Source organism: Phyllostomus hastatus, unplaced genomic scaffold (genome assembly GCF_019186645.2).
Source record: "Phyllostomus hastatus isolate PE091 unplaced genomic scaffold, TTU_PhHast_1.1 phas_contig_34, whole genome shotgun sequence".
In the NCBI taxonomy this organism is placed as follows: domain Eukaryota; kingdom Metazoa; phylum Chordata; class Mammalia; order Chiroptera; family Phyllostomidae; genus Phyllostomus; species Phyllostomus hastatus.
In genome coordinates, this window is record NW_025333857.1 from 50,775,836 (window position 1) to 50,803,244 (window position 27,409).

Consider the following 27,409-nt stretch of genomic DNA (forward strand, 5'->3'; position numbering starts at 1 on the left):
GAAAGAACCTACTGAAGGCAGTGGCATTTAAATGTTTTTGAACATGACCTACACTAAAGAAACAACTCTTTTTTTAAAGCACCACTACCAGGATATACATATTTATCTCTCCATACTTATAAATAGGATGCATGAGCAGCATGGTTTTCTCTGATTCACCAGCGGATGAAGTGAAAAACACGGCTCCCAAGAGCTCTGCTGTGAGTATCTTTTCCACTCAAGAAACCAGCCACACTAAAGTCAGGATCCTAGTCCAGACTCCAGATTCCTGGGAAGGCATCTTATTGTTCCAGCCTGAGTCAGGTGTCTGCATCCGGACTGATTCACTATGGTCTGCAGTGGGGGTTCATGCCTGTAAAAATGGCTGCCAGAAGCTCTTTAACTCATAGCATGCAGATGTGGTGGAGAGAAACAGTTCCCTGAAAAGAGTTGAGCTGGAAAGATAACCTAGGAGTCCTGTATTATTGTGCCAAATTTGAATTCGATTCTCAAGGTTCTCCAGGTACTTGCTCTATGATACTAGAAAAATTATTTCTTAATTTATGTGGTTAATATATATTGTTTTCTTATCTGTTCCAAGAACTGTGTAGGTTCTAAATCATAACACAGGGTGGGGTAAAAGGAGGTTTACAGTTGTGAGTATACGAAACACAGAGTTTGCCCTGCTCTGTATATGCTTTTCCTCAAGAAATAGCTTTATTCAAGTACAACTGACATGCAATAAGCACACACATATATCTAAGGTGTACAATTTGATAAGTTTTAACATGAGTATACACCCATGTAACTAGTACCACAGTCAAGATAATGAAGACATCCATCACCCCCAAAGTTTCCTCGTGCTCCTTTATAATCCATCCCTCTGTCTCCAGTCATTCCAATTTTATAGGTAATGACACTGAGGCTCAACACAGATTCTATTCTTAATTCTACAAATAGATCTTGCAATTCCCTATAAACACAAACTTGATTCAGCTATTTTTGAAAGTGATCTTTCCTCCCACATTTTAAAATTGGTAATTGTTATTCACGAAAGGTACTTCTTTAGACACTTTATTGAATTTGTTTCAATTCATTTCTTGGGTTTTTCAAGTAAGTAACCATGATACCTGAAAAGAATTATATATATATATATATATATATATATATATATTTTACAATTTGGCCTTCCTGGTTAAGTTAGAGCCTCAGGAAAATGTTGCTGGCAGCAGGCCTGCCCCTAACAACTGCAGGGCCTAGAGCAAGAGTACAAAAGGACGTCCACACGCCATATGTTTAAATATTTAAACATCACACACCAAGCTAACAAACTGTTAGGTTAAAAAGTTCTGTCCTGCTACTTCAACACACCTAACTTATAGCAAACATACATGTAATAACCCAGAAGGCTTGGTTCAAACTTAGAATCCTTGAGTGCCATGCCTCCCTATTGCACGTGAGATAGCTTTTTCAGAACATACCTCACATGACATTTACTTCAAAAGATCTTGTTTAACTGACCTGTGCTTAAAAATTATTTTCTCATGATATTGCCTAATACTTAAATTTTCCTCCTAGAATTAAAATTGTATAAACATCTCCTTCCTAGAGTAAAACAAACACCAGCGTTTATAATACCCACAAAGAAAATCCAAATTGCTTAGATTTTTGGATTTATTTTAGAAATTGCCTTTCAAGCCTTTCTTACAGGCCATCAATCTTCCTTAGTCCATAATTTCTACCTCTGTGCCTACTCCACCGGAGGACCTATAGAATCGAGTTGTTTTAGGCTTGAACATCCATATAACTTCTGAGGACAGTACCATTAGTGGATAGATTCTAAGCAAGTCATCTGAATATTCACAAACACATATAGAAAGTCTGGACCTGGAAGTTAGGCCATCACCTGTGACCTGCACGTGGCATCAAAGCCAGCCACCTGCTTGTTTATAGATGGTAACCGGTAAAACTGGAAGAACTTGAGAAGGAAATTAGCAAACCCAGTTGGAGTTCAAAGTCGGTCACTAACTGGCTGAAGTGGAGTGAGTCATTTAACAAATCTGTGTTGAGCCTCAGTGTCATTACCTATAAAATTGGAATAAGGACATTGGCATTAAGGACTCCACCAGTTTAGGGGGGAAATCACGACTTGTCTGAGCTTCCATTTCTGGGCCTGTTACAATTAAGACTTGTGCTCTCTTTACCACAAGGTTTTGCACGTTTGTGTGGGGGAAGGGGGAGGGGAGACAAGACACCGGCAACAATGACAATGTACAACCTTTCTGAACTTAAATATCTAAGAACACACATCCAACCCGCCAATAAAATTCCTGGAAGGACAGAGGAAAGGGAACAGAAAATTTCTGCAAAATGCAGAGGGCTATATAAATGTGAACTGTCTCATTACACATCAAACTGACCTAAAAAACCTTTTATGCGTCTCCTTCCTCTTGGCTCCAGTACTGCAACCCCACTACAAAAAACAAGACCACTTTTTAAAAAAACTCTCGCCCCTGTTTGTTCTCACCAGTGTACTGACCACACCCCGAGAGGCGGGGAAGGGGCAGGAGGGGGTGTGGCCTAACCCGATCGGCCTAAGCGACGCCCCGCCCTGTCTTGCCGGCGCCTGCGCAGTGCGCACCGACCGCCCCGAGCTCCCCGGCAGGAGGTAAGGGACTCTCGGGAGGTCGCCCCAGGGGCTTCAGGCCCTGATCCACTGTGGGCTGGGTGCGAGGTAGAGGCGGCCCCCAGGGAAGCGGGGCATCGGGTCGGAAATGCGAGTGACGTGACGACTCCTCTCGTTTCCAAGAAGTGGCGGTTTCGTTTCTTAGGAAGCCACTGTTCGAAGCCGGTGTAGGGAGGCGGTCCACTGGACAAGTGTGATGGTCTCCCAGGGTCGCGGGGCGAAAAAGTTCCTGGGGTCTGCCCTGCTCGCAGGGCACTGTGGGGCCCAGGTCGTCGGGGCCCCCAGCATCTCGGTCCCGAGACCAGCCCGCCCATCGCTTCCTTGGCGGGGGGTGTTCCGTGTGTGTGGCCCAGGTGCGCTTTGGGGGCCACTGCGAGGCTCCGGGGTGGTGAGGGAGGGGAAGACCTGGAGCCGGAGGTCGGAGCGTCCGACCAGCCAGTTCGCGGAAGGTCCCACGTCTAACTCCCTCCTTTTGTAAATTCGGCACCCAGGGCTCAGAGAGGAGACCATACGGCAGGACCAAAGGCCTTGACTTGACTTTCCAAACTCAGTGTCCTGTCCCCCGGTCAGAAACACGGGGCGGCGTGCCTGAGGGTGTTCTGTGCCACCAGTGGGGAAACGTGGGGTCTCCAGGCTGCTGGCAGGTGTGCATCACTTTTGGGCGGTGGTGATGGGGGGGGTTCCAGAGGTTTTGGACCTCTTCTGAGAAATGGGGCCTTTTAATGATAAATAATCTCTTAAGTAATCTAGTTAACCTCCCAGTACGTTTTCCTCGTGGGAAACAGGAGTATTACGGTACTCAGCGGGTGGTAGTTTTAAGTACTAAATGATAAAGTTTGTAGCGCCCCGAACCCCGATTTCCCCCCCACCCCCTACACAGAGTTAGTGCAGCGAATATGACTGCAGTGCTTTGACACCTAAATATTTGTCTTGTGTATGTAAAACAGCAATGCACACGTTTTTTAGAAAGACTTTATTTTGAAATAATTTTACAATCACAGAAAAGCTACAAAAGTAATAGAGTCCTCTATAGGTTACTTTAATGTTAACACCTAACTAGTAAAATTTTCAAAAGGAATCAACATAGGTCCAATACTATACCAATTTTCTTTAGATTTCATCATATTATTTATACTAAGGAACTTTTTCTGTTCCAAGAGCCGATCTCAGATGCCACATTGCATTTAGTTGGCATGGCTCCAATCTGTGACAGTTCAGTCTTTTCTGTCCTTCATGATCTTTACACTGTAGAAGAGTCCTGGTCACTTATTTTGTACGGTGCCCTTTCGTTGGGTTTCGTATGAACTTTTCTCATGATTTGATTAAGGTTGTGTGTTTTTGTTGATACTGTAGAAGCCTATGTGCCCTTCTCAGTTAATCATTTGAGGGGGTGCATGATACACTGCATTTGATAATTAATACCTTTGATCACTTAGTTAAGGTGTTGTATGCAGGGATTCTCTAATGTAAAGTTACTGTGTTTCCCTTGGTAAATAATTGACATCTTGGGAGAAAACTTGTGAACTATGCAAATATCCTGTCTCTCTTCAAACTTTCGCTTGCTGGCTTTAGCATGCATTGATGGATCTTGCCTTCAGTAATTATTAATGTGATGTTGTGATGGTGACTTTCTGTTTCTCTTTTTCCTTCATTTATTTATTGGAATTCTTCTGTAAAGAAAAGCTGCCTCCCCTTCCCATTTATTTATGTGTTCAGTTATTTATATGATCAATATGGACTCACTTATTTTTCTATTGGTTATTATCCCACACTTTTATTATTTATTTTATGTTCAAATTGTACCAGCTTTGGCCATTGGGAATTTTCTCAGTTGCTTCATGTGCCCTTTTGACCCCCATCCTTTTGTGAGAACTTCCTTACTTTCGGGCATCCTAAGATGCTTCATTCACGCTTATCTTGTATTTTCCCTGCCCCAGCCCTGGAATGAACCACTTCTCCAAGGATCCCTGGTTTCTTTTTTTTGGAGAGTGGTATTTGAATACCAAGATCTAGGGAGTAGGTATACTCATTGCTACTAGGGTATCATTACTTCTAGTGCCTGGCATACACACACACACACACACACGTATACACACACACATATACACATAGAGGTGGAGAGATATATGTAAATCTATATACACACATATATCCATGGATATACAAACATTTATTTTTTATCTGCATGTGTATATGTATATATTTGTGTGTGTGTGTGTATATATATATATATATATATATACACACTCACATAGGGTCTGGCACAAATAATGCCCCTTTTTATTATAAAATCTTTTATTACAAAATCATAAGCATGAAATTCTATAACATAACAATATTACACTCAAGCACACCATATGACATTTTAGGTGAAATGTTCAAATTAAAGCTATAAATTATTACACCCATATTATTACCCTACCAAACACACTCAATCAGGCATTACATCTGCCAGACCCTATAATATTTTTTTAAAAACAAAAGTTTATTATACCTCTGATTCTCTTTTTAAATTTAAATTATATATTTTATTGATTATGCTATTACAGTTGTCCTAATTTCTCCCCCTTTGCCCCCCTCCACCCAAAACCCCCTCCCTCCCACTCTCTCAGGCAGTCCCTGCACCATTGTCCATGTCCATGGCTCACACATATATGTTCTTTGGCTATATTCCCTATGCTGTAATTTACATCCCCATGACTATTATTTAACAACCAATTTGTACTTCTTAATCCTTCACCTTTTTTGTCCATCCCCCAACTCCTCTCCCATCTGGCAACCATTAAAATTTTTTTTGTATCTATGATTTAGTTTCTCTTCTGCTTTTCATTTATTTTGTTTTTTAGATTTAACTAATGATAGATATGTATTTATTGCCATCTTATTATTTGTAGTTTTGATCTTAAATAAGTCCCTTTAATATTTCATATAATAATGGTTTGCTTTAGCTTTGTCTTGTCTGGGAAACTTTATCTGTCCTTCGATTTTAAGTGATAGCTTTGCTGAGTAGAGTAATCTTGGCTGTAGGTCCTTGCTTTTCATCACTTTGAATATTTCTTGCCAATCCCTACTAGCCTGCAAAGTGTCTTTTGAGAAATCAGCTGACAGTCTTAGGGGAGCTCCCTTGTAGGTAACTAACTGCTTTTCTCTTGCTGCTTTTAAAATGCTCTTTGTATTTAACCTTTGGCATTTTAATTACAATGTGTCTTGATGTGGACCTCCTTGGGTTGATCCTGTTTGGGACTCTCTGCACTTCCTGGACTAATGTGTCTATTTTCTTCACCAAGTTAAGGACGTTTTCTGTCATTATTTTTTCAAGTAGGTTTTCAATATCTTGCTCTTTCTCTTCTCCTTCTGACACCCCCATGGTGCGAATGTTGATATATAGGGGACCATTCCACGTGGCGTGGGAAATGTAGCCCAGACCCCACTCAGAAAGGCCAGTGGGGAGCGAGGTCTGACACACAGGACCCACACCCACAGATAGGTTCTCCCATGGGGAATCAGGCCTGCATGGGACCTAGGCTGCTATGAGACTTGCTTTTGCTAAAACTCCCTCATCCTGTATTGAGGCAGCAAATGTTTATTGCATATCTCTAAAGTAACTTCCTAAAATCTGTGCTAAACCTCCCAAGTATGGAGTATAACCAATTCAACCGCTTTTCACCTTGATCTGTAACATCCTTCTCTTTGAAGTAATTAGTAACATTCTTTCCTTTGTTATCTGTAAAAGGTAACCCCCTGCAGCGAACCTGTGCATAGTAAATGAGGACCATCCTCCATGTAATGTACCCAGAAAAGCAATAAAAGCCTGTCCAGGCAGGGATCGGGGCCCTCTGTCTCACTTAGAGAAAGGCCGTGCTGTCCCTTTTTCTCCACAGGACTTCTGTAGTCCATGTGAATTTGTCACAGCCACAACACACGGACCCTACCGGCCGGGGTCCGAATTATTGGTAAGCTTGAAGTTGTCCCAGAGGCTCCTACTATCCTCATTTTTTTTAAGTCTTTTTTCTTCTTAGTGTTCTGATTGGGTGTTTTGTGCTTTCTTATATTCCAAATCACTGATTTGATTCTTGCCTTCATCCACTCTACTGTTGATTCCCTGTAAATTGTTCTTCATTTCAGTTAGTATAGCCTTCATTTCTGACTGGTTCTTTTTTATGGTTTCAGTGTCCTTTTTTATGCTATTGAAGTTATCTCTGAGTTCATCTTCTCTTCCCCTAAGTTCATTGAGCATCCTTATAACCAGTGTTTTGAACTCTGCATCTAGTAAATTGTCTCCATTTTGTTCAGTTATTTTTCTGAAGTTTTGTTCTGTTCTTTCATTTGGGCTGTGTTTCTTTGTCTCCTCATTCCAGCAGCCTCCCTGTGTTTGTTTCTACGTATTAGGTAGAGCTGCTATGACTCCTGGCTTTGTAGAGTGGCCTAATGTAGTAGGTGTCCTGTAGGGTCCAGTGGCACAGCCTCCCCTATAACCTAAGCTGGGTACTCAGGGTATGCCCACTGTGTGGGCCATGTGCACCCTCCTCTTGTAGTTGAGCCTTAGCTGCTGTTGGCAGGTAAATGGAAGGGATTTACCTCAAGGCCAATCAACTATATGGACTGGCCGTGAACACTGACCACCAACCTCTGGCCACCATGGAGGATCAGTTGTTCAAGGGCCTACTCCACCAAGCAGGACTTAACTTTTCAGGACTCTAGTGCCCACTAAGTCTGCCCCTTGAGTGTGTCACTTGTGGAAGAGATTGGGTGGTGTTCCAATGTGTTCTGTAGCTATCCATTGGGTGTGCTTGTTTTGGGGCCTCCTGGGAGGTGCAGGCCAAGGTCAGCCACTGACTATGTTCTGTCCAGGGCCACCCAGCATAGGTTACTACTTGTGCTGGGCTTGGAGGTGCCCAGAAGAGGCCTAACTGTGAACCAAGGCCAGCTGTGGTTAGTGATGTGCCTAGAACCGGGGGCCACTAAGTGAGAGGTACGGTGCATGCTAAGGCCACATGTTTCTTGTTTGAGAGAGTTTAGGAAGGTCTGCAGCATGAGCCAAGATGAACCAAGAGAAGCCATTTGTGTGGAAAAGCCACTGGAAACAGTGTTTGTGGGCCCAAAAGTTGCATGGGACAAACAGTGTGAGCCAAGTTGATGGGGTCTCAGATATGGTGCCTGCATACTGTTTCTCTGCAGGGAGGGCTCATTGAAGAAATAGTGGCCACTGCCAGCTTTCTGTCTGGGAGAAAGCTGCCCCCAGCTCTCGCCTTGATGCCAGACACTTGAGTTCCTCACTGTATGCCATTGGTGCCTTTCAAGCTGCTACCCCAGTGCTGGAGCTCAGAAGGAGTAAATCCAAGTAAGTCCATGTGCAGGCCCTTCAAGAGGAACAGCCTGGAACTTCAGAAGTTTCTGTCTTCCACAGCCTCAGTCCCTATTTACAGCCAGAAGTTATGGGGACTCATCTTCCTGTCACTGGAACCTTGGGCTGAGGGTTCTGGTGTGGGACTGGGGCCCCTCGCTCCCTTCCGATTTTTATCTGCCACTTGTGGGTGTGGGACCCGCCCTTTCCTCATCTCTGCCCCTCCTGGCAGTCTCAATGTGGCTTCATCTTTAATTCTGTAGTTATAGAACTTCTATTTACTCAAGTTCTGGTGGTTCCGAATAATGGTGGTTCTGTAGGTTCATTGTAATTGGATGTGGTGGTGCGAGGAGGTGAGCCGTGTTTGCCTGTGCTGCCGTCTTGCCGTGGTAGTCTTATACCTCTGATTCCAGTCTGACACCACAGGGTTCATTCTGTTCTTGCAGCTTATTTGTAACTTTTTTTGACAGCAAGAAATCTGGTTCCTATGTTCTATAAAATGCTTTCTTATTTGTTCAATCCTACTACATACATAATTTCAGTCTTCCTAACCCATACTCCTGTGAGAACAGCTTTACTAACGAGAGTATAGTATTGTCGCGTGTAGTTCTTTTTGTCTTTAACCTTATGTTACGCAGTTAAAGTACGGGGTAACAGTGCTTTATGAAGTTACCTAGATTAGTTATTTTCTTCCCCCACTTCTTTCAGTGTGGTTATCCTGTGCTACCCATTTATAGTACAGTTGGTTTTGTTCCACAGGGTTTGCATTCCATTTGGGTTCCCCCACATGCTGATGTGGGAATTTATAAAAATTCATTTTGTCATATACAGTTCTATGAGCTTTGACAAATGCATATAATTGTGCATCCATCACACTGTCAGGATGTCACAGACCAATTCTGTTGCCCCAAATGGAATTGTGTTACACTTTTTAAAAACTGTTAAGATAATATATTACATTTATGCTTTTAAAAGATGTTAAAAGTATTGGGTTGGCCAAAAAGTCCATTAGTTTTTTTCTGTAAAATAAAAGACACATTTTTCATTTTCTCCAATAACTTTATTGATTTGGGTATTTTGAATACATCAGCTATCTCCCACTATTGGCTTCTAGTGGGTAGAGGCCAGGGGTGCTGCTAAACATCTTCCAGTGCATAAGACAGCCCCACACAGCGAAGAATTATTTGGCCAACATGTCAGTAGTACCAAGAAACTTCACAAACCACTTTTGACATGTTTGATCAGTCACAGCCCCTTCTCCATACACTGCACCAATCTTTTCTTGCATCACAGTTGCATTTTTACGTTTCTGGAAATAATAAAGCATAATATAGTCAAAATTTTGTGTATTTTCTTCCATCTTCAATATTAAAGTGGATACACAAAAATTCACCAACTCCTATAAGTTTTTTTTAAAATACACACTGATATGACAGCTATCACAATACAATCTTAAGAAAATTGTTTCGAATAAAATTAAAGACAGCTAAGCACTACTAGAGCCATTGTACGGAAAAAAGCTAAACAAACTTTTTGGCTAACCTAATAACACAACTGAAAGTTTGGGAAATTAGGCATTTTTGTGTTTTTTGTTCTCTTTTTCATAGGCATATTTTACTTAGTTTGATGTTAATGTAAATGTATTTTTTATTTTTGTGTTAGTTATATCAGAAATATGTTCCAATTTTCTAACTGAAAAATCAAGAAATGCTGAAAGACACTCTCATGTATTCAATCACACTTTTAAACCACATTTTATATATTGAATTAAGACCTTCCCTTAACAACTTTCACATATTTCAGCTATTTTACGATCAGAGCCATTGCTGGACAACTTTGTGTTTCAGTAACAACACGTTTATGAAATTTTTTTAGTGCTAAGTTCTCTTCTTAGTTTTACATAGTTATTTTACTATAATTTTACAAAAATGGAAATGGTGGAGACTAGAAAAGACACCAGCCAGGAGACCAGGAGCTGGAAAACAAGTTGGGAGGTTCCTGGGGCAGGTTGTCTTCTCTGAGAGGTGGCTTTTACGAGGCAGCAGCTGTTTCTTGGGCTGGGGACCCTGAGGGGCGGAGTCATGGATGATTGTGACCTGGAAATATCACTTTGGAACTCACAAAGCAATACTATCATCATAGCATAGGGCAGCAGTGAAAACAAGCCAAATAATCAATAATTGGAGTTTGTTAAGTACTATCAACTTGTTAGTGGAAGAAAAGGCAGAATCATTTGAGTTGTATCTTCAAATGGTACATAAACTTTAGAGGCAGTTGGGATATAAAGGAGCTTCTAGACACAGGGGACATCATTGCAAAGCCCAAAATAGAGATTGGGTGATAATAGAATGGGAGATCTACTTAGGAACGTTGTATTTTCTTGTTAAAGTACTAGGGGACTGTTGGAAACTTTTGTTCAGAGGAGAAGCAGGTTGCAGTCTGAGATACATAGTAACTGTAATCTGTGAGGGAAAATCGGAGCGGGCAGGGAGCCTGAAGGTGGCCAGTCAAGACACTGTCCTAACGCGCTGTGCAGTTTGTGCTGTCTGGCCGGAGTGAGAGGGTTAGAAATGGTGAAGGGGCCTGTGAAGAAACATTTTAGTTTCATCAGCACCTGTTGGGCACCAGGTATGCTTAAAAATATTTTGGTAGGAGCAGCGGATAAGTATAAAGTTATATTCCTATAATATATACTCTGCACAGTAGAAGAAAACACAGGAGGCAATGTGATAGACTGGGAAACATTAATGTTAGATAGTCGATACTTTGTAAGAGTCTAATATATATTAAATATAACAAGAAAAGGATATACCTTGTAGTAAAACAGACATTTTGCATGAGCTCACAATTCTTGAAAGAAATGCAAATGGATAATAAATTAATTTCATTAGTAATTTAGGAATTGAAAAATAAACAATAATGAGGCACTATTTTGTTACCAAATGTCCAAGAGGAGCAATCATATCAAGTATTGGTTGAACTGTGGATAAACGGAAATTCGGTGTGTTGCAAGTGGAAATGTAAATAGGCACAACCTTTTTTGGGACATTTGGTATCAACAGTCCTCAAAAATGTGTAAACCTACTAATTCTATTTCCAGGTATTTAACGTAAAGAAATAATTATAGATGATAGTTTGGTTTATGTGCAAGAGGATAATTACACTGTGGCATAGTTTGTAATGGTGGATAGTTAGAAACAACCTAAATAGCCCACAGTAGATGATTAATTATATTATAGAACATCTATGCCAAGTAATACTATGAGTTTTTAAAAGATACATTGTAGAAAAGTTATTTAGATGGAAATATTTTTGTTATACTTAATCAAGTTATTCAAAATACATCCTTTCATTCATTTATTCATCCAGTAATGGTATACTTTATTATATTGATTGCTTTTTGCCATTCTACTCCTTTGGGTTTATTGTCTTTATTGTTAAAGTATGCATTTGAGTAGTTCTTTTAATAATGGGCTTTGTAATAAGCTCAGTCTTTGTATGTCTGAAAATTATTATTTGCCTTCACTTCTAAATAATAATTTCCCTGGGTATATACCAGCTCCCTCAGCACTTTGAAGATATTCCTGTCTTGATATCTTGCTTTGATGAAAAGTTCGCTGCTTTTATTGGTTTTGTTTATCTGTCTTTTGTCTTTGGTTTGCTTTTTACGATTTTCTCTTTGTCTATGATGTTCTACAATTTCCCTTCCATATGTTCAGGTAAATTTTTTTGAATGCCACTGGGACTTATATGCATTTTCAATTTGAGGTCTGACATCTTAACTCTGAGCACATTCTCTTTGAATGATGCCTTTTCACCACTTTATTCTTTCCTTATGGGGCTTCTGTTTGTTATTGAGCTTCTCATTGCATCCTTTGTTCTCCTTATTGTCTTTTTACAGTTTGTACTTCTCTATTCCTCTGTGTTCTGACTGGTATCTTCCAAATGATAATTCTCTCTTCAGCTATGGATTTTACTGTTTAACCAATCTTTTGAGGTTTTTGAGTAGAATTTTTAAAGTAGACTTTTTACTTGGTTTATTTTAGATTGGCCTGTTTCTGTCTCGTGAAGTTATTTTAAAAAAAGATTCTATTCCTTTCTTTATGTCTTAGAATATTTTAAAATGTACTCATTTTAAATTTCTTTTTAGATGACTTTATTATCTCTAGTCACTTAACTGAATTTTTCTGTTTTGTTGGGTCTGAGGACTAACTCTTTTGGCAGTTAACTTCTCCATGTGTCTCCAATTCCCACTCAATACTGGAGGACGCATTTTTGGTGTCTGGAGATTTTTCCTTTTTTGTTCTTGAGCTCAGATCAAACATAAAATTCAAGTTGCAAGCAAATAAGATTGTATAACCAACACTTCGAAATTTTCAACTGTGAAAAGAAAGAGAAACAGAACATCGTTCAGAGTGATAGTTCCTGATGTTTCTGGAGTGATAGACCTCTTTGATAATCTCATGAAAGCAATGGATTTGCCCTCCAAAATAAATCAAAGTGCATCCACAACTTCTCATAAAGATTCAGTGACTCCGCAAAGTCTTGTTGTGAACCCCTGTCTCTATGGACCCTGGCCTAAGACATCATCCTGTGGGATTAACATGGCAAATTTAATTTTTTTTTTAAAAATATGGAACACGAGGTAGCATGGAACCATGGTGGAGCCCTTTATTTATATAAAATCTAATAAACTCAAATTTGTGAAATAGACATAGATCAATTTTTTCCAGTTGGAGTAGGTGTGGAGTCCTGCAGCCTGCTCACTTGCCAATCCTTGTTGTCACCTACCCTGGCCTAAAAAGCATACCCTTGGACCTTCTGGAACACTGGGAGAACACTTGTGAATTAGAAGGAGTATTTGATGGGGCTCTAAGGAATCCTGGGTTCTTATTTCAACTGTGTCACTGATTATTTGCGTTGGTTGTGGACAATGCTAATTACTTTGTAAAAAAGGGAAGAGGCAATTTAAGGGATATCAATGAGAAGAGTTGCATGCTATGTTATATTTACAGTATATAATTACACAGATATATTATGATGACATTTGAAATGAAATTTGATACAAGCAGAAATGTTAAGAATTAATTTTTTTCCCAATTTTACCATTTGACACCTTTTTCAAAAAGGTAATTCAATGTCCAAGGTACACTGGAAATGAAAACTTGGGCAGTATACTCCTAGTTTTTAAAAAGGTGTATACATGCACATGTGTGTATTTGAAAGACCTGGAAAGACACATCAAAATGGAAAGAGTAAGGATGGGTGGTTAACTAGGGGTGAGCAGATGACTGTTGATTTTATTTTAATCTTTTTCATGTTTTCTAAACATTCTAAAGGAAATATACATTATTTTTGGACAGAGAAAAGGGTTTTAAAATAAAAGGTCTCTTAAAAAAATCAGTCACTGAAGTTCAGCATTAAGTTGAATATGTGTTTAGAATGAGTTATAAAATTATACCTAATAGTTGGCTCATAAAAATAATAGGAACTTACTTAAAAACATTCTTTAATAAACAATTCTCTTTTAGGTTTTTCTGCATGAGTAGAGAAGACAGCTGTTGCAAGTAGAAGTGACACAACATTTATTAGGATGTCTGAGGATGAAGACAAAGTGAAATTACGCCGCCTTGAACCAGCTATCCAGAAATTTATTAAAATAGTAATCCCAACAGATCTGGAGAGGTTAAGAAAGCACCAACTAAATATTGAGAAGGTAATGTTTTTTCCATTTTATGTCACAAAGCACAGTTTCATATTCCGATTTATATTTGTTTTATACTTTAGCTAAGTTCAGAATATTAAACAAGGGACTTTGCTGAAACATCTACCTTCTATTGATTTGACAACACGATTTATTCTTTCATCTGGTTTTAGTTTTGTTCTGCGAATACACCTCTTATTTCTTTTTTAGGAAGGGACATACGGATAGGATCTGTATCTTTTTAGTTGTACCTACCGACGTATTACGCAGTTAATTAAAATACAAACAGTTTAATAGCGCACTAAAATGCGAAGGCAGCAAACCTGGACCAAGGGGCCCACCTTACCTTCGTTTGCCCCGTGGCAAGTATTCTGGGTCCCCACAGTGTGTCTCCATCGGTAACCCCTAACCTCTTCAGGGGCAAGGAGATTAAAGAGGCAAATCATCACGTGATATGAAGGAATTTCCCAACTTCACGGCTTCCCTTTGAGGAAGGCCCAAAACTGAGAAATCCTGCCTAGAGGTCAGTTTGGGAGATGGGTAGGGGGAAGAGCTGGACTGGCCAGGGTCCGGTGGAATGACTGTGACATTTATGGGGACATCAAATTTACTGAGTGCCAAGCATTGATTTTGACGGGTGATGTTGTCTTATTTGCTGTGGGGCGGGTCAGTGGCATTTGCTCCTTCAGCAGAACCTCCCTCAGCATACATTTTAGGCTGTGTGGCCCTCCACTCATCTGAGGGGTGGGGTGGAAGTGGTCACTATTCCTCTCTATATAAACAGTATTTATCACCTGTACTGACTATACCTTATACAAGTAAGAAAAATGTCAACCTTTTCTCCCATAGATACCATCCGTCCTCCAAGTATTTAAGTATTTTTAAAAAGTATAGAAATAAGTGCCAAGAATATGATGAAAATTTCTGTACAAATATGGAGTGGTCTACAATTCAAGTAGACCCCTTCCCTCAAGTTCTTTCTTCACCCACAGGCAATAAGTACTGTGACTTTCAAGGATGGGGAAATTGTTTGGTAAACTGGTTATTCTGGTCGTGAGCAGAAACAAATGAAAGTTCTATGCTTTAGTTAATGAGGAAGGCCCATTCTTTTAGCACTGTAACAATGTAGAAATAGTTGTTTACTTTTGATTGATCATATCGGGTGGGAGGTTCAATAAGGCGCCTGAGCTCATTTTGAAGTGCTCGGTTACAAAGACGACAAGAATTTGGCAGAATTGATACTGAAAGGCAGAAATACGTGGACTGTGGTCTACCGAGGCCATTTTTTCCCTTTATTGTCCTATTTTACATTTGAGGTTTGGCATGTTTTAGATTTCCTTTTTTGTATATTTATTCTACATGAAAGTGCCTACTGTCAGTACTTTCAGAGCTTACCCACGTGTGCTGTTCGGTTGTCAGTAGTCAGAACCCTGGGGGAAAGGTAAGCGAGGATAGGAATGGCCTATTACTGAGTTGATTGATTGTAATGGACTTCATAAGAAAACTACTCTAGGGTTATATTGATCTTTCTTTGCCAGAACAGTTTTTAGTTAGCTTTTTGTGAAATTTTTACTTTGGAAATGTTAAACAATATGAGACTAATAATAAATTACAATATAGGTGATGGTGTGTGGCGCAAAGCAGTTAAACTCATACTGCTATGTGTTTTATTCCATATCCTTATCATTCTGTCTCTGGGATTTCTGGTTTAGTTATGAAAGCAATTTTGCATCTATATGAGACTGAATGACGTATTTTAATAGATAGTTTATGGCAATGCAGAACTACTAAAAAGCAGCAGTGTTCCCTGTAGACAAAAGAGTTAAGAACTAATTTTGGACTTCAGGTGTCTAACGGAGCCTCACTTTCAAAAAGGCATATTCTTCCTAGGGGGAGAGTGTAGACAGATAAACTATTTATTATGTGAGCCGTCAGTCATCCAATATGAATTTAAAAGAAGAAAGTCAGACTGAAGGGAAGTTGAAGGTAAGCCTCAGTGGAGTGATTCTGCAGCATCTGAAAACAATGCAGGCAGTGTGCTGCGGACACCTGGGACTCTCCTCCACAGGCCCCTCAGCATTGCGTTCTGGTACACATGACAGGCTTGACTAGAATGTGACCCTGAAATTTGTTGTTAGCATTCAGCTTTCTTGGCTAATGTAAGATAGACTTAAGCATAGTTGAGAGGAATAATAAGATAGTCAGCTTGGAACGTAATTTCCTTTGTTTCATATTGTAGGGGTTTGAGGGAAAACTTACTGTGTAGCATGTACTGTGTTAGTATGTGGTTGGAGTGCAAGTGGCGGGAGAGCCCAAAACTGTGTATGAAATAAGACAGAGTTTCTGGGGGTGTTTTAATCCTCACCTGAGGACATTTTTTTCATTGCTTTTAGAGAGAAACAGGGAGAGAAACATGAATGCAAGAGAGAAGCATGGATTGGTTGCCTCCCACATGCACCCAGACTGGGGATCGAACCCGCAACCTTTTGGTTATGGGATAATGCAACCAACCAAGACACACCAGCCAGGGTGGTTTTGTTTTTGTTTTTGTTTTTGCTTTTGCTTTTATTTTTAATCTCATAGTTATGGAGACAGTCTAGAGCACAGGTGGCAAACACAAGGCCTGTAGGCCAAATCCGGCCCTCCACCTTGTTTTATCCGGCCTGGCACCTTGTTTCTACCCAGTGGCAGCGCCGAGCTCCTTGCCCCTAGTTAAGGAGTAGTTTACATTTATACAGTCCTAAAGTTACATTCGGCCCTTTGAAGGCAACCTCAAGGCTGATGTGGCCCCCCGGGGAAAATGAGTTTGACACCCCTGGTCTAGTGCTATAATGGTAACTCAGAAGTCATTCAAGACCCAGGCTCTTTTTAACTTGCTGTTCGATCATCAACTTGTTTCTATTTTGCACGTACAATGGCAGCACCAGCTCTCACATCCACATTTCAGCTAAAATGAAATAATCAGAATCATAGTTTTCCTATGTTCCTTTTTTTCTCTCGATTTCTCTCTCTCTCTCTCACTCAGAGACTCCTCCTGTTCTTATGTCATGGATGCAGTATCATCATTTCTCTGTGGTGGCATTATTATATTTTTGTTTTCTTCTGCTTCCTTGTCTCTTTTCCCTGTTTCCCTTTTTATTTTCATTTATTTTACTTTTTTTCCTCTCTCCCTCCCTCCTTTCCCCCTTTCTTCCTTTTTAAAAAAAATTTTTTTATGGTAACCTACAGAAGTCTACACTGTCTTAGCCAACTGCTGATATCTAAGAGTGCTCATGGAAGGGTGTGTGTGTAGCAAGGTACTGGTGGGCGCCTTGTGGCCTGAAGGGGTGTACAGGCGAGGACCCATTTTAGTGGGGAACCACTAGATACTACTCTGGTGTGTGGTCTTCTGTGGTGGTAGGGGCAGTGCAGTTGCTTGGGCCTATGGAGAGGGCTTCTGGTAGACTACCTGTTCCTCAGGTAAACGTTCGACTAGTCCTTCAGCTTTTAGGTCCACTGTGTACACCCACCTGGTTACCTGGTGGGTGTTACTTCTGGTTACTGTGTCTGGAGCAGTGCTGTACTTGTTGGCTTGCTCCTTGCCTCTGTCCGCCAGAGCCCACGCCTTCTGCAGCCCTAGGTGCCAGCTTTCTCTAGTCAGGTAAGTTAGTTGCAACATGTTCATACTCTTTTCTGCTCCCAAACTTTGGTTAGAACTTCTTGGTAACTGGTATCTTCCATTGAGTTCTCACTATTTTTGTGAATTTACACCTTTGAAAGTTCTTTACTGTCATTTTAGTTGGGTTTCGGAAAAAAGCAGAGATGAATGTGTTCATTCTGCCAGGTTTAATAAGGGAAATTATTTATTACAGGAAATACATATATGTTAGCTTTTTCATACATTCTGGTGTTTGTTGTTTTCTTATATTGTTAGCACTGAAAATGACATAAAAATTAGGTTTCTAATCCCCAAGAATTCAATCAAGGAAATAAGATAGGAAATATTTAGAGAATGATAAGAGGCAACATATAATTAGATGTGAAATGAGTGACAGGTATGGAGCATGAATCTACGGTACAAAATCAGACATAATCAGCCTTATGGATTGTTTTATTTTTATTGATTTGTTTTTGAACTTGTGATTTCAGCAAAAACCTTTTCCATTTCTCTTTTTAGTCTGAGAATGTTTATTTCAGTATTTTAATCACATTTCCCCACCTCTTCCCTTTCCTCTGATTCAGTTTGCCTTCCTCTGTGGTCCAGGGTGGGAGAGCCTCCGCACAGGTGGTGAATGGTACAGGGCCTCACGGGGTACGTTTACTCAGGTCGGTGTTAGGGGGGCAGTGAACAATAGAGCAGTCCTATAGCTCTGGCCAAGGAGGGGGAAGGCCTGTGTGGGATATTCTGGAAATTTCTGAAGAAGACTTTTCTAGTGTTAAAAGACGTACATGGGAGGAAACAGTCCCTGCTGTTCCTGGCCTTTTTCTCCCGTTTGTGTGCGGATTGACAGCCAGCAGCAGACTAGTCTCAGGACCAGACTCTCTGTTGAAGACAGTAAACCTCCTGAACTAAACTACCCTGGGACTGTCTTCCTACTTCTAGGCTCCTTCTTTTGTGAGATAATAAATGTCCTTATTATTAAGGCCATTTTTGAATTTTGAGTTTTCCGTTATTTGCAGTCTAAAGCATCCTAACTGCTTCAGGTTCTAGCACTGTTTCGAACCATCCCGGGAGTGCCGCTGTGCCCATAGACAATACAAGATGACGTCATCTAACAACAGTGCAGTTTAGAAATGCTTGTCCGTGGTTCCAACTTAATGACATTTTTTAAGGAATTACTTATGATTTTTTTTCACACATTTTATGTGTATTTCCCTCTCCAAAGATTTGTAATACTAGCCTTTATGTAACCTGTTAGGTAGAACATTGTGTAGCAAGCAGTAGGAAGTTTGAACTATATTACCTTTATTTCTCTCCCACTTTCATTGTTATAAAAGATAAGGTCATCCAGTTCAACCTCCACCCGAGACACTAATCTCTTCTATAATTGACAAGTGAACAGATAATACTAACGAAGATTGAGTGCTGCGTCAGGGGTTTTTACATATATATCATAACGTTTAATTTTCACAGCAGCCCTGTAGGTCAGCCTTATTTTTGTCTTCCTTTTTTAGGTTGGGGAGCAGACTTAGAGTAGTTAAATCACTTTGTTGAGATCTGTGTTGGCACATGTGTTTAACTTGTAGTGTTGGGCTCGAAACATAGTGTGCTCCTAATAAACATTGTGTGGAATGAGTGAATACGTGTGTGCGTGGATACAGCCTAAGATCACATCCGTTGCTTTAGAAGCCACTTTATATTTCTGGCTGTTTTATTGGTTCTGTAATCAACTAAGTAAAATGCATAGGACTTTTTTTTTATACAAACTGCAGCTATTGAGGCAGAGCATACCTATTTCTTATATGGAGTCAGCCAGAAAAATCTGTTCAGGGTTTTTTGGGGTTTTTTTTGGTAAAATGAAAGACACAGTTTTCATTTTCACCAGTAACTTTATCGATTTGGATATTTTGAGTATGTCAGCTTTCTCCCATGTGGTATAATATTGATTGATCTCAATTAATGTATTGATTTGATCACTATCAACTTCAACTGGTCTACCCCACCATGGAGCATCCTCCAGCAAGAAATCTCCAGCATGAAACTTTGCAAACCACTTTTGACACGTTTGGTCAATCACAGCACCTTCTTTGTACACTGCACAATTTTTTTTTGCTTTTCAGTTGCATTTTTACCTTTCTTGGAATAATAAAGCAAAATACACCAAAAATGATGCTTATTTTCTTCCATCTTCAATATTAAAATGTTTTTCTAATGCCCATGATATGACAGCTGTCACAGTACAATCTAACAAAATTGTTTCGAATGAGGTTAAAGACAACTAAGTACTACTAGAGCCATTTTAAGGGAAAAAAACAAATGAACTTTTTGGCCAACCCAATACTTGTGCAGTTGCTCTTTTTAATTTAAATGTTAGTCTTTACATTTATCATTACATTTCTTCTTATGTGGAATTGTGATCTTTCATCAATGTAATTATTCCTTCTAGTTTGTTATCTGAAAATTTGGCATTATTTTCAAGGCATTGATGATAGATGTCAGATGGGAAAGGGACAGAGAGTGCTCTAATATACTGTTACCATTTCTGTAAATTCCCACAAGCCATCTCTCTGATAATCCGGTGTAGACTTTTCTCAAAGATTTACAGTCTGCAGTGTTTCATAGATACTTCCTTTTGTGAAAATCGGGTCAATATTTGGTGGTCTGTAGAAGCCTTTTCAGTTCTTCCCAGTTCCTCAGAGATAAGCAAGTGCCTCTGTGATGACATTTGCAAGGTCTTTCGGTTCACTCTGATGTAATTTCTCTGGGCCTGTTGACTTGGACTCTGGGTTTCTTTTTACTCTTCCTTGGTTTTCATTTTCCTCTTGGTGATGTTTATTGTAGACTGTTCTCTTTTGAAGGTCATTATTCTCGATCAAGAAGGAAGATGGAAAAAATACAGAGTTGAATAGTTTTGCTTTCTTTCCTACAGCTACTAGCAGTTCCGACCCCATTTTTCCACCTTCAAAACATTGTTTTTTTGTTTAAAATCCCAACGTAGTTCCTACTGTGGAATGTGCCCGCCCGATTCTGCCCCAGTTGGACAAACACACCATCTTCACGCAGCGCCACATGGTTAGCGGACCTTGCAGTGCACAGGTTTACTGCACGCCAGTTCACTGTTCAGGGGGAAGCTACAAGTGCCCGTGATTTTTAGAGAGTTTTAAAAGTAAAATTAAAATCTTCTTCATAGTGTCATTGTGAGAATTAAGATACGTGAAAAACTCCCAACTGCAAGGTTGATAGTTACAACTGGGTTACTGAAGTAATTAGCCTGCCCGGCTACCAGCAGGGGCGCTGTAGTTTCTAAGGCATTGGGAGATTCACGTTGTTCCTGGGACATATCCCTAGTGTTTGTTTGGGGTTTTCTATTTTTGATATTTCATAGGCACTGTGAGGTGAATCACTTTAACCTGCATCGTGGGGTAGGTATTGTTTATCTTCATTACATGAGTAATCTCAGCTTGTGGCTTGCAGTCATTGGGCCATCTGTTAATACAATGTAGCTTTGTTCTTTTCTGTGTAGACAATCAGGTCATCTCTCAAGAAAAACTTTTTATTTTTTTTTCCCTCCCTCCCTCTTTCCCACCTTTATCTCTCTCTCTCTCTTCTTTTCTCTCTCTCCTTTTCTTTCCTTCTCCCCTTCCTTTCTTTCTTTTCTTCCCTCCCTCCCTTCCTTCCTTCCTTCCTCCCTCCCTCCCTTCCTCTCCCCTCTCTATCTTCCCCCCTCCCCCCTTCTCTCTCTCTCTGCCTCTGTCTCTCCCTCTCTCTCCTCCTCTGCCAGCCCCTCTCTCCCTTTCCCTTTCCCTCACCTTATTGCACTGACTAGGGCCTCCAGTGTGATGTTTAATAGGGGTGGTGAAATCAGACATTCTTACCTTGTTCCTAAGATTAAGGAATGGTCTTTCACTACTAAGCAGGGTTTTTGTAGCTGCCTCTATCACGCTGAAGGCATTAACTTCTATTTTTAGTTTGCTGAGAGTTTTTATAATGAATAGACATTGGTCAAATGGTTGTCTTTAAATCTACCATCTTCCTTTTTTTTAAGATTTTATTTATTTATGTATTTTAGAAAGAGGGGAAGGGAGGGATAAAGAAAGGGAGAGAAACACCCATACATGAGAAAAACATCAATCAGTTGCCTCTCACACACACCCTGACTGGGGATTGAACCCGCAACCCAGGAACATGCCCTTAGCAGTAATCAAACGAGCAACCTTTCTGTTTGCTGGATGACACCTAACTCCCTGAGCCACACCAGTCAGGGTACTATCTTCCTATTTATCTATTTGTCTCATCTTTTCTTTGTCCCCTTTTTCTTCTTTTAATCCTTTCTTTTGAGTTAATTGCATATTTTTTAGAATCCCATTTTTTTTCTCTTTTGTTGACTTTTTAGTTATTCCTCTTTGTTTTTTATTTTTATTTTTTAGGGGTTGCTTTATAGTTCAGAGTATTCATCTTTGACTTGTCATACTATAGCATCCAGTAATGGTTTTATATATAACTTTATGTGTATTGTAAGAACCTTAGCCCTGACTGTTGTGGCTCAGTTGGTTGGGTGGTGGTCTGCAAAGTGAAAGGTCACAGGTTCAATTCCTGGTTGGAGCACATGCCTGGTATGTGGGCTAGTCCCCGCGGCAGGGCATGTGCCAGAGGCAGCCTATCGCTGTTTCTTTCCCTCTGTGTCTTCTGCCTTCCCCTCTCTCTAAAAATAAATAAATTCTTTTTTAAAAAGAACTTTTTAACAATCTACTTCTATTCCCTTTCTCTCTGGGTCTTTGTAGTGTTATTTTCATATATTTTACTTCTATATAAGTTACTAACCCCACAATACATTGTTGTTATTTTTGTTTTAATCAGTGTTATCTTTCAAATAGATTTTGAAAATAAGGAAAAAAACATGTTTTATGTTTACCTGTATCTTTATCATTTTCAACACTCCCTTTTTTTCCCCCACCATTTTTTAAAATCCTCATCTGAGGATGTGTTTATTGATTTTAGAGAGAGAGGAAGGGGGAGAGGGAGAGAGAGAAACATGGATGTGAGAAGCATCCATCGGCTGCCTCCTATGTGTTCCCCGACCAGGGCTTGGACTGCAACCCAGTATGTGCTCTGACCGGGGATCGAACTCACAACCTTTTTGGTGTGCAGGACAATGCTCCAACCAACTGAGCCACCCGGCCAGAGTTCAGTGCTCCTTTCATTCCTCTGTGTGGAACCAGGTTTTCTAGCTAGTATCTTTTTTTTCTATCAACCTGAAGGACTTCTTTTAATACTTCTTATAGTACAAGTCCACTGGTGATGAATTCTGTAAGCTTATTTATGTTTGCAAAAAAATATTTTGCCTTTAAAAATTTTTCTTTGGGTATTAGATTCTAGGTTGAGTTTTAGATTTGTTTTCAATATTTTCAAGATGTTGCTCCCTGGTTTTCTGGCTTACATTGTTTCTCATGAGAAATCCTCTATCATTCTTATCTTTGTTCCTCTGTACTTCATGCGTTTTTCTTTCCTCTGGCTACTTTTAAGATTTTTGTCTCTCACTTATTTTAAGTAATGTTATAGTGATGTGCATTAGTATGTTTTTTTTTTCATTTTTATTGTTTATGGTATTCCTGGAATTTCTTGGACCTTTGGGCTTATAGTATTTTTTAAATCAGATTTGTAAAAACTTTGTCCATTAGTTTTTCAAATATTTTTTCTGTCCTTTCCTCTCCTTCAGGGAGTCCAATTCCATATGTATTATGTTGCTTTCAGTTGGCCCGTGGCTGAGTAACAACGGATTCGCTGTTCACTTATTGTCCATCCTTTTTCTCTGTTTCATGTTGGATTATTTTTATTGCTATGTCTTTAAATGTACTAACCTTCTCTTTCATGTCTCAGTATGCTCATGTTTTCTTTTACTTTCTTCAGTACATGGAATACATCATAATATCTTCTAATGTCCTTTTCATTAATTCCATTATTTCTATCAGATCTGAGTCTGTTTTTGTTGATTAGGTTTTCTCATTACTTATATTTTCTGGGGTTTCTTACATGCATGGTAATTGTTTATTGGATGAGAAATATTGTGTACCTTACCTTGATGGATACTGAATATTTTAAAATACGCTTTGTATTTTTGAAACTTATTCTGAGATACATTTAAGTTATTTGGGAATAGCTGGATCTCTTTGAGATGTTTATTTAAGCTTTCTTGTATAGGATCAGAACAGCTTTTATTATAGGGCCAGTTTTTCACCATAAAGGGCAATACTTTGGAGTATTGTGTCCACTACCTAGTGTCCAGTGTATTGCCAAGGTTTCCATTCTGACTTGTGGTCTCATGAACTCTTTCTGGCCTTGTATCATCTTTAGGGATGAGTTCACCTGTCCCTTTTCAGTGCTTCTTTTTCTGACCTCAGGTAGTGTCCTCGTGTGCAGGTGCTGGCCTGGATTTGGTTGGGACTTGAAAGGAAGACCACACAGATCTCTGGAGCGCTCTCTCAGTCGAGTCCCCCCCTCTCTGGTGTTGTGCTGCCTGAGTCCCAGCTGCTCTGCCTCCCTGAATTCTCGGCTCTCTTTCCTTAACGTTCATTTTTCTTAAAATATTACGACAGATTAATACTAATACCTTTAGAAGTGATTTTTTAAAAATATGTATCTTTGGTTTCCATTCTCATCTTTTTATTAATATCATAACGTTATCTAAAAGGGCATTCATACTGGATCTGATGATAATTTAATTTTTCTTATAAATTAAACTCTTTGATAATGGTTTTAAATTTATGTTTGGCAAATACATTTTTAATATAGTTAAATTATTTTTAAGCTTAATAGTTATTTTTCTTGGTTGATGTAAAAAAATTTGGAGTATCAAGAGGTTCTTTTTTTTGTTTGTTCGTTTGCTGCACTATTCACTACCAAATTTAAAGAATATACAGAATAAGGAATATAAAAATGCCATAGAAATTTATTTTAGAGCTCTACTTTTATAATCTATTATGCCTTCCATGCATTCTGAGACATTTCCATGTTTCTATCTTTTCAAATATTTCTAGGTTAATTTTATTTATTTTATTGATGAGCAGTATACCAAAATGTTCTTAATGTCATTATTCACATCTGCTGACAGGTTCATTCTTTGGATTTTTCATCTGAACCAAAAATAGAATGTGGTGTCTGGGTTGATGTTTCTGTCCTGTATAGTATTCTGTTCTGATGTTACCTATCGCATCTCATTGTGGTTCCTGTCAGATGGAACATTCACCATTATCACGCTCATAAAGCTTCTAGGATGAAAGTCTACAAGCTGAACATTGCCCTGGTAAAAAATGAAACATATATGTTAAGTATCCAGTCTCACTTTTACATACTTTCTATTTGCAATGTCAATGTTACTTTTTCTCAAAATCAGATTTTAATTTTCAGTACTTCACACTATCATTGACAGAATTCTTCACATGTAATAAGAATATCTGATGAGTGCTATAAATCTTATTTTTTACATTCTTTTACATTCTCATTCTTTATGTTGCAAAATCTTTGGAGATGAAAAATAGCCAAAGTTTATATTCTCTTTCAATAAAATAAATAGAGTCTAGTGATTTTTGTCAGTTTTACCATTTGCCAGAATGTTGTATGTAATGTTTTCAAAAAAGTACTACTTGTATGGTCTCTGGACAGTTACCTGCCTTCTTAGTAACTTTTTTAGCTGGTATGTTGAAGTTTGGGTAGGTGACTGGGGGTTGGTGTGGTAACCAGAAATAGTCACTTTAGTAATAAAATCGGCACCTTTCCGCTCTCTTTTGTGTAGTACCAGAGATGCAGAGTCTGGGACAAGCTGCACGAAGAGCACATCAATGCGGGACGCACCGTGCAGGTAAGGCCGTTTCCAGTGCGTCAGTGTGAAAAGGGCTTCAGAACATTTTGCTGAAATGAACGCCCTTGTAGCTGAATAGCTGAACCCTTTTGTGCATATGTATAACTAATTTCTTAAGGATTCATTTTTACAAGGAATTACTGAATCAAATTCCATACATATTTTTTAAGATTGTGGTTCATATTACTAATATTTCCTCCAGAAATGATACATCAACTTATATTCTCACAATCATGTCATTTTCCAAAAACCTACCAACATTAACATTACCCATTTCTCCAATTTTTGCTAATTAGTCGATTAAAAGAATGTTGCTTTTATTGTTTTAATCTAGGTTTTTTCTTTTGTTGCTTTTGACATGTGAAAGGCTTTTTAAATACATGCTTTGGATGGTAATATTTCATTTGTAAATTTACAAAAATTTCCTGTTTGTGTCCCTTGCTTATATTATATTATATTATCTTTTGTAAGAGTTTATTTTACTTTGAAGATACTGATCTTCTCTCTGTAATATTCTGTTTATCTTTTCAAAGAAGCAGCTCCTGGATTTATTGATCCTTAGAATTGTGCTTTTAATCTCTATGTCATTTAATTCTGCTCTGGTTTCGCTTATTTCCTTCCTTCTACATGCTCTGGGCTTTGTTGTTGTTCTTCAAATTCTTGTAGGTGTAGGATTAGGTTGTTTGTTTGAAATGTTTCTGTCTTTTTTAGGTGGGCCTGTATTGCTATGAACTTCCCTCTCAGGACTGCCTTTGCTCTGTCCCATATGTTTGTGGTTGTTGTGAGTTCATTTTCATTTGTTTCCAGAAACTTTTTGATTCCTTCCTTGATTTCATTTTTGACCCATTCATTGTTTAATAGCATGCTATTCAATCTCCATGAGTTTGAGTGTTTTTGAGTTTTTTCCTTGAGATTGGTTTCTAATTTCAGTCCCTTATGATCCGAGAAAATGCTTGATATGATTTCAGTTTTCTTGAATTTGTTGAGCCTTGTTTTGTGTCCTTTCATGTGGTCTATCTTTGCAAAAGTTCCGTGTGCATTTGCAAAGAATTTGTATTTTGCTTCTTTGGGATGAAAGGCTCTGTATATCTCAGTTAAGTTCCTTTGATCTAGGACATTGTTCAATGCTGCAATATCTTCGTTGATATTTTCTTTGGAAGATCTATCCATTTTTGACAGTGGGGTGTTAAAATCTCCTACTATAATTGTGTTGCTGTCAGTATCTTTCTTGCTGTCCTCCAAGATTTTCTTTATGTATTTGGGTGCTCCTATGTTGGGTACATATATATTTACAATGTTTATGTCCTCTTGATGGATTCTTCCCTTGAGTATTATGAAGTGACCTTCTGGGTCTCTTTTTATGGCCCTTTTTTTGAAGTCTATTTTATCTGATATGAGTATTGCTACCCCAGCTTTTTTTCCTTGTCTATTTGCTTGGAAAATTTGTTTCCAGCCCTTCACATTAGTCTTTGTAGGTCTTTTGTCCTGATGTGGGTCTCTTGTAGGCAGCATATGTATGAGTCATGCTTTCTTATCCATTCAGCTATTCTGTGTCTTTTGATTGGACCATTTAATCCATTTACATTTAAGGTTATTATTGATAAGTACTTATTCATTGCCATTTTTTCGTACCTGTGTTCATCTCTCTCTCACTCTTCCTTCCTTTTCTTAAAGTAGTTCCTTTAGCATCTGTTGTATAACTGGTTTGGTGGAGGTGTTTTCTTTTTAGGCTTCTTTTGTCTGGGAAGCTCCTTATTTGGCCTTCCATTTTAATTGAGAGCCCTGCTGGGTAAAACAGCCTTGGTTGCAGGCCTTTGGTTTTCATTACTTGGAATATTTCTTGCCATGCTCTTCTTGCCATTCTCTTAGAGCATTTCCATTGAGAAGTTAGCTGCTAGTCTTATCGGGGCTCCCTTGTATGTTACTTCCTGTTTCACCCTTGCTGCCTTTAAGATTCTCTCTTTGTCTTGGAATTTTGCCATTTTAATTATGATGTGTCTTGAAGTGGGCCTCTTTGGGTTCCTCTTGATTGGGACTCTCTGTGTTTCCTGGATTTGTGTGACTTTTTCTGTCATCAAATTAGGGAAGTTTTCCATCATTATTTTTTCAAACAAGTTTTCTATCCCTTGCGCTTCTTCTTCTCCCTCTGGTATCCCTATTATATGGATATTATTACGTTTCATGTTGTTTTGCAGCTACCT

At 39.0% G+C, this 27,409-nt stretch overlaps 1 protein-coding gene across 4 annotated transcripts in view; it reads left to right on the plus strand.

Annotated features, from left to right (window-relative positions):
• Window positions 1-2,598: 2,598 nt before the first annotated feature.
• Window positions 2,599-27,409, plus strand: part of STX17 (syntaxin 17) — a 61,060-nt gene continuing 36,249 nt past the window's right edge. Inside the window, exons 1-4 of one of the 4 annotated variants that reach the window (XM_045840227.1) lie at window positions 2,607-2,647; window positions 7,844-8,006; window positions 13,541-13,725; window positions 25,143-25,208. In XM_045840227.1, coding sequence (XP_045696183.1) covers window positions 13,603-13,725; window positions 25,143-25,208 — 189 coding nt within the window. In that variant the 5' untranslated portion in view covers window positions 2,607-2,647; window positions 7,844-8,006; window positions 13,541-13,602. Of the gene's footprint in view, window positions 2,648-3,237; window positions 3,310-7,843; window positions 8,007-13,540; window positions 13,726-25,142; window positions 25,209-27,409 lie in introns of those variants that run through there. The other 3 variants (XM_045840225.1, XM_045840226.1, XM_045840228.1) reach the window with 3 other exon arrangements.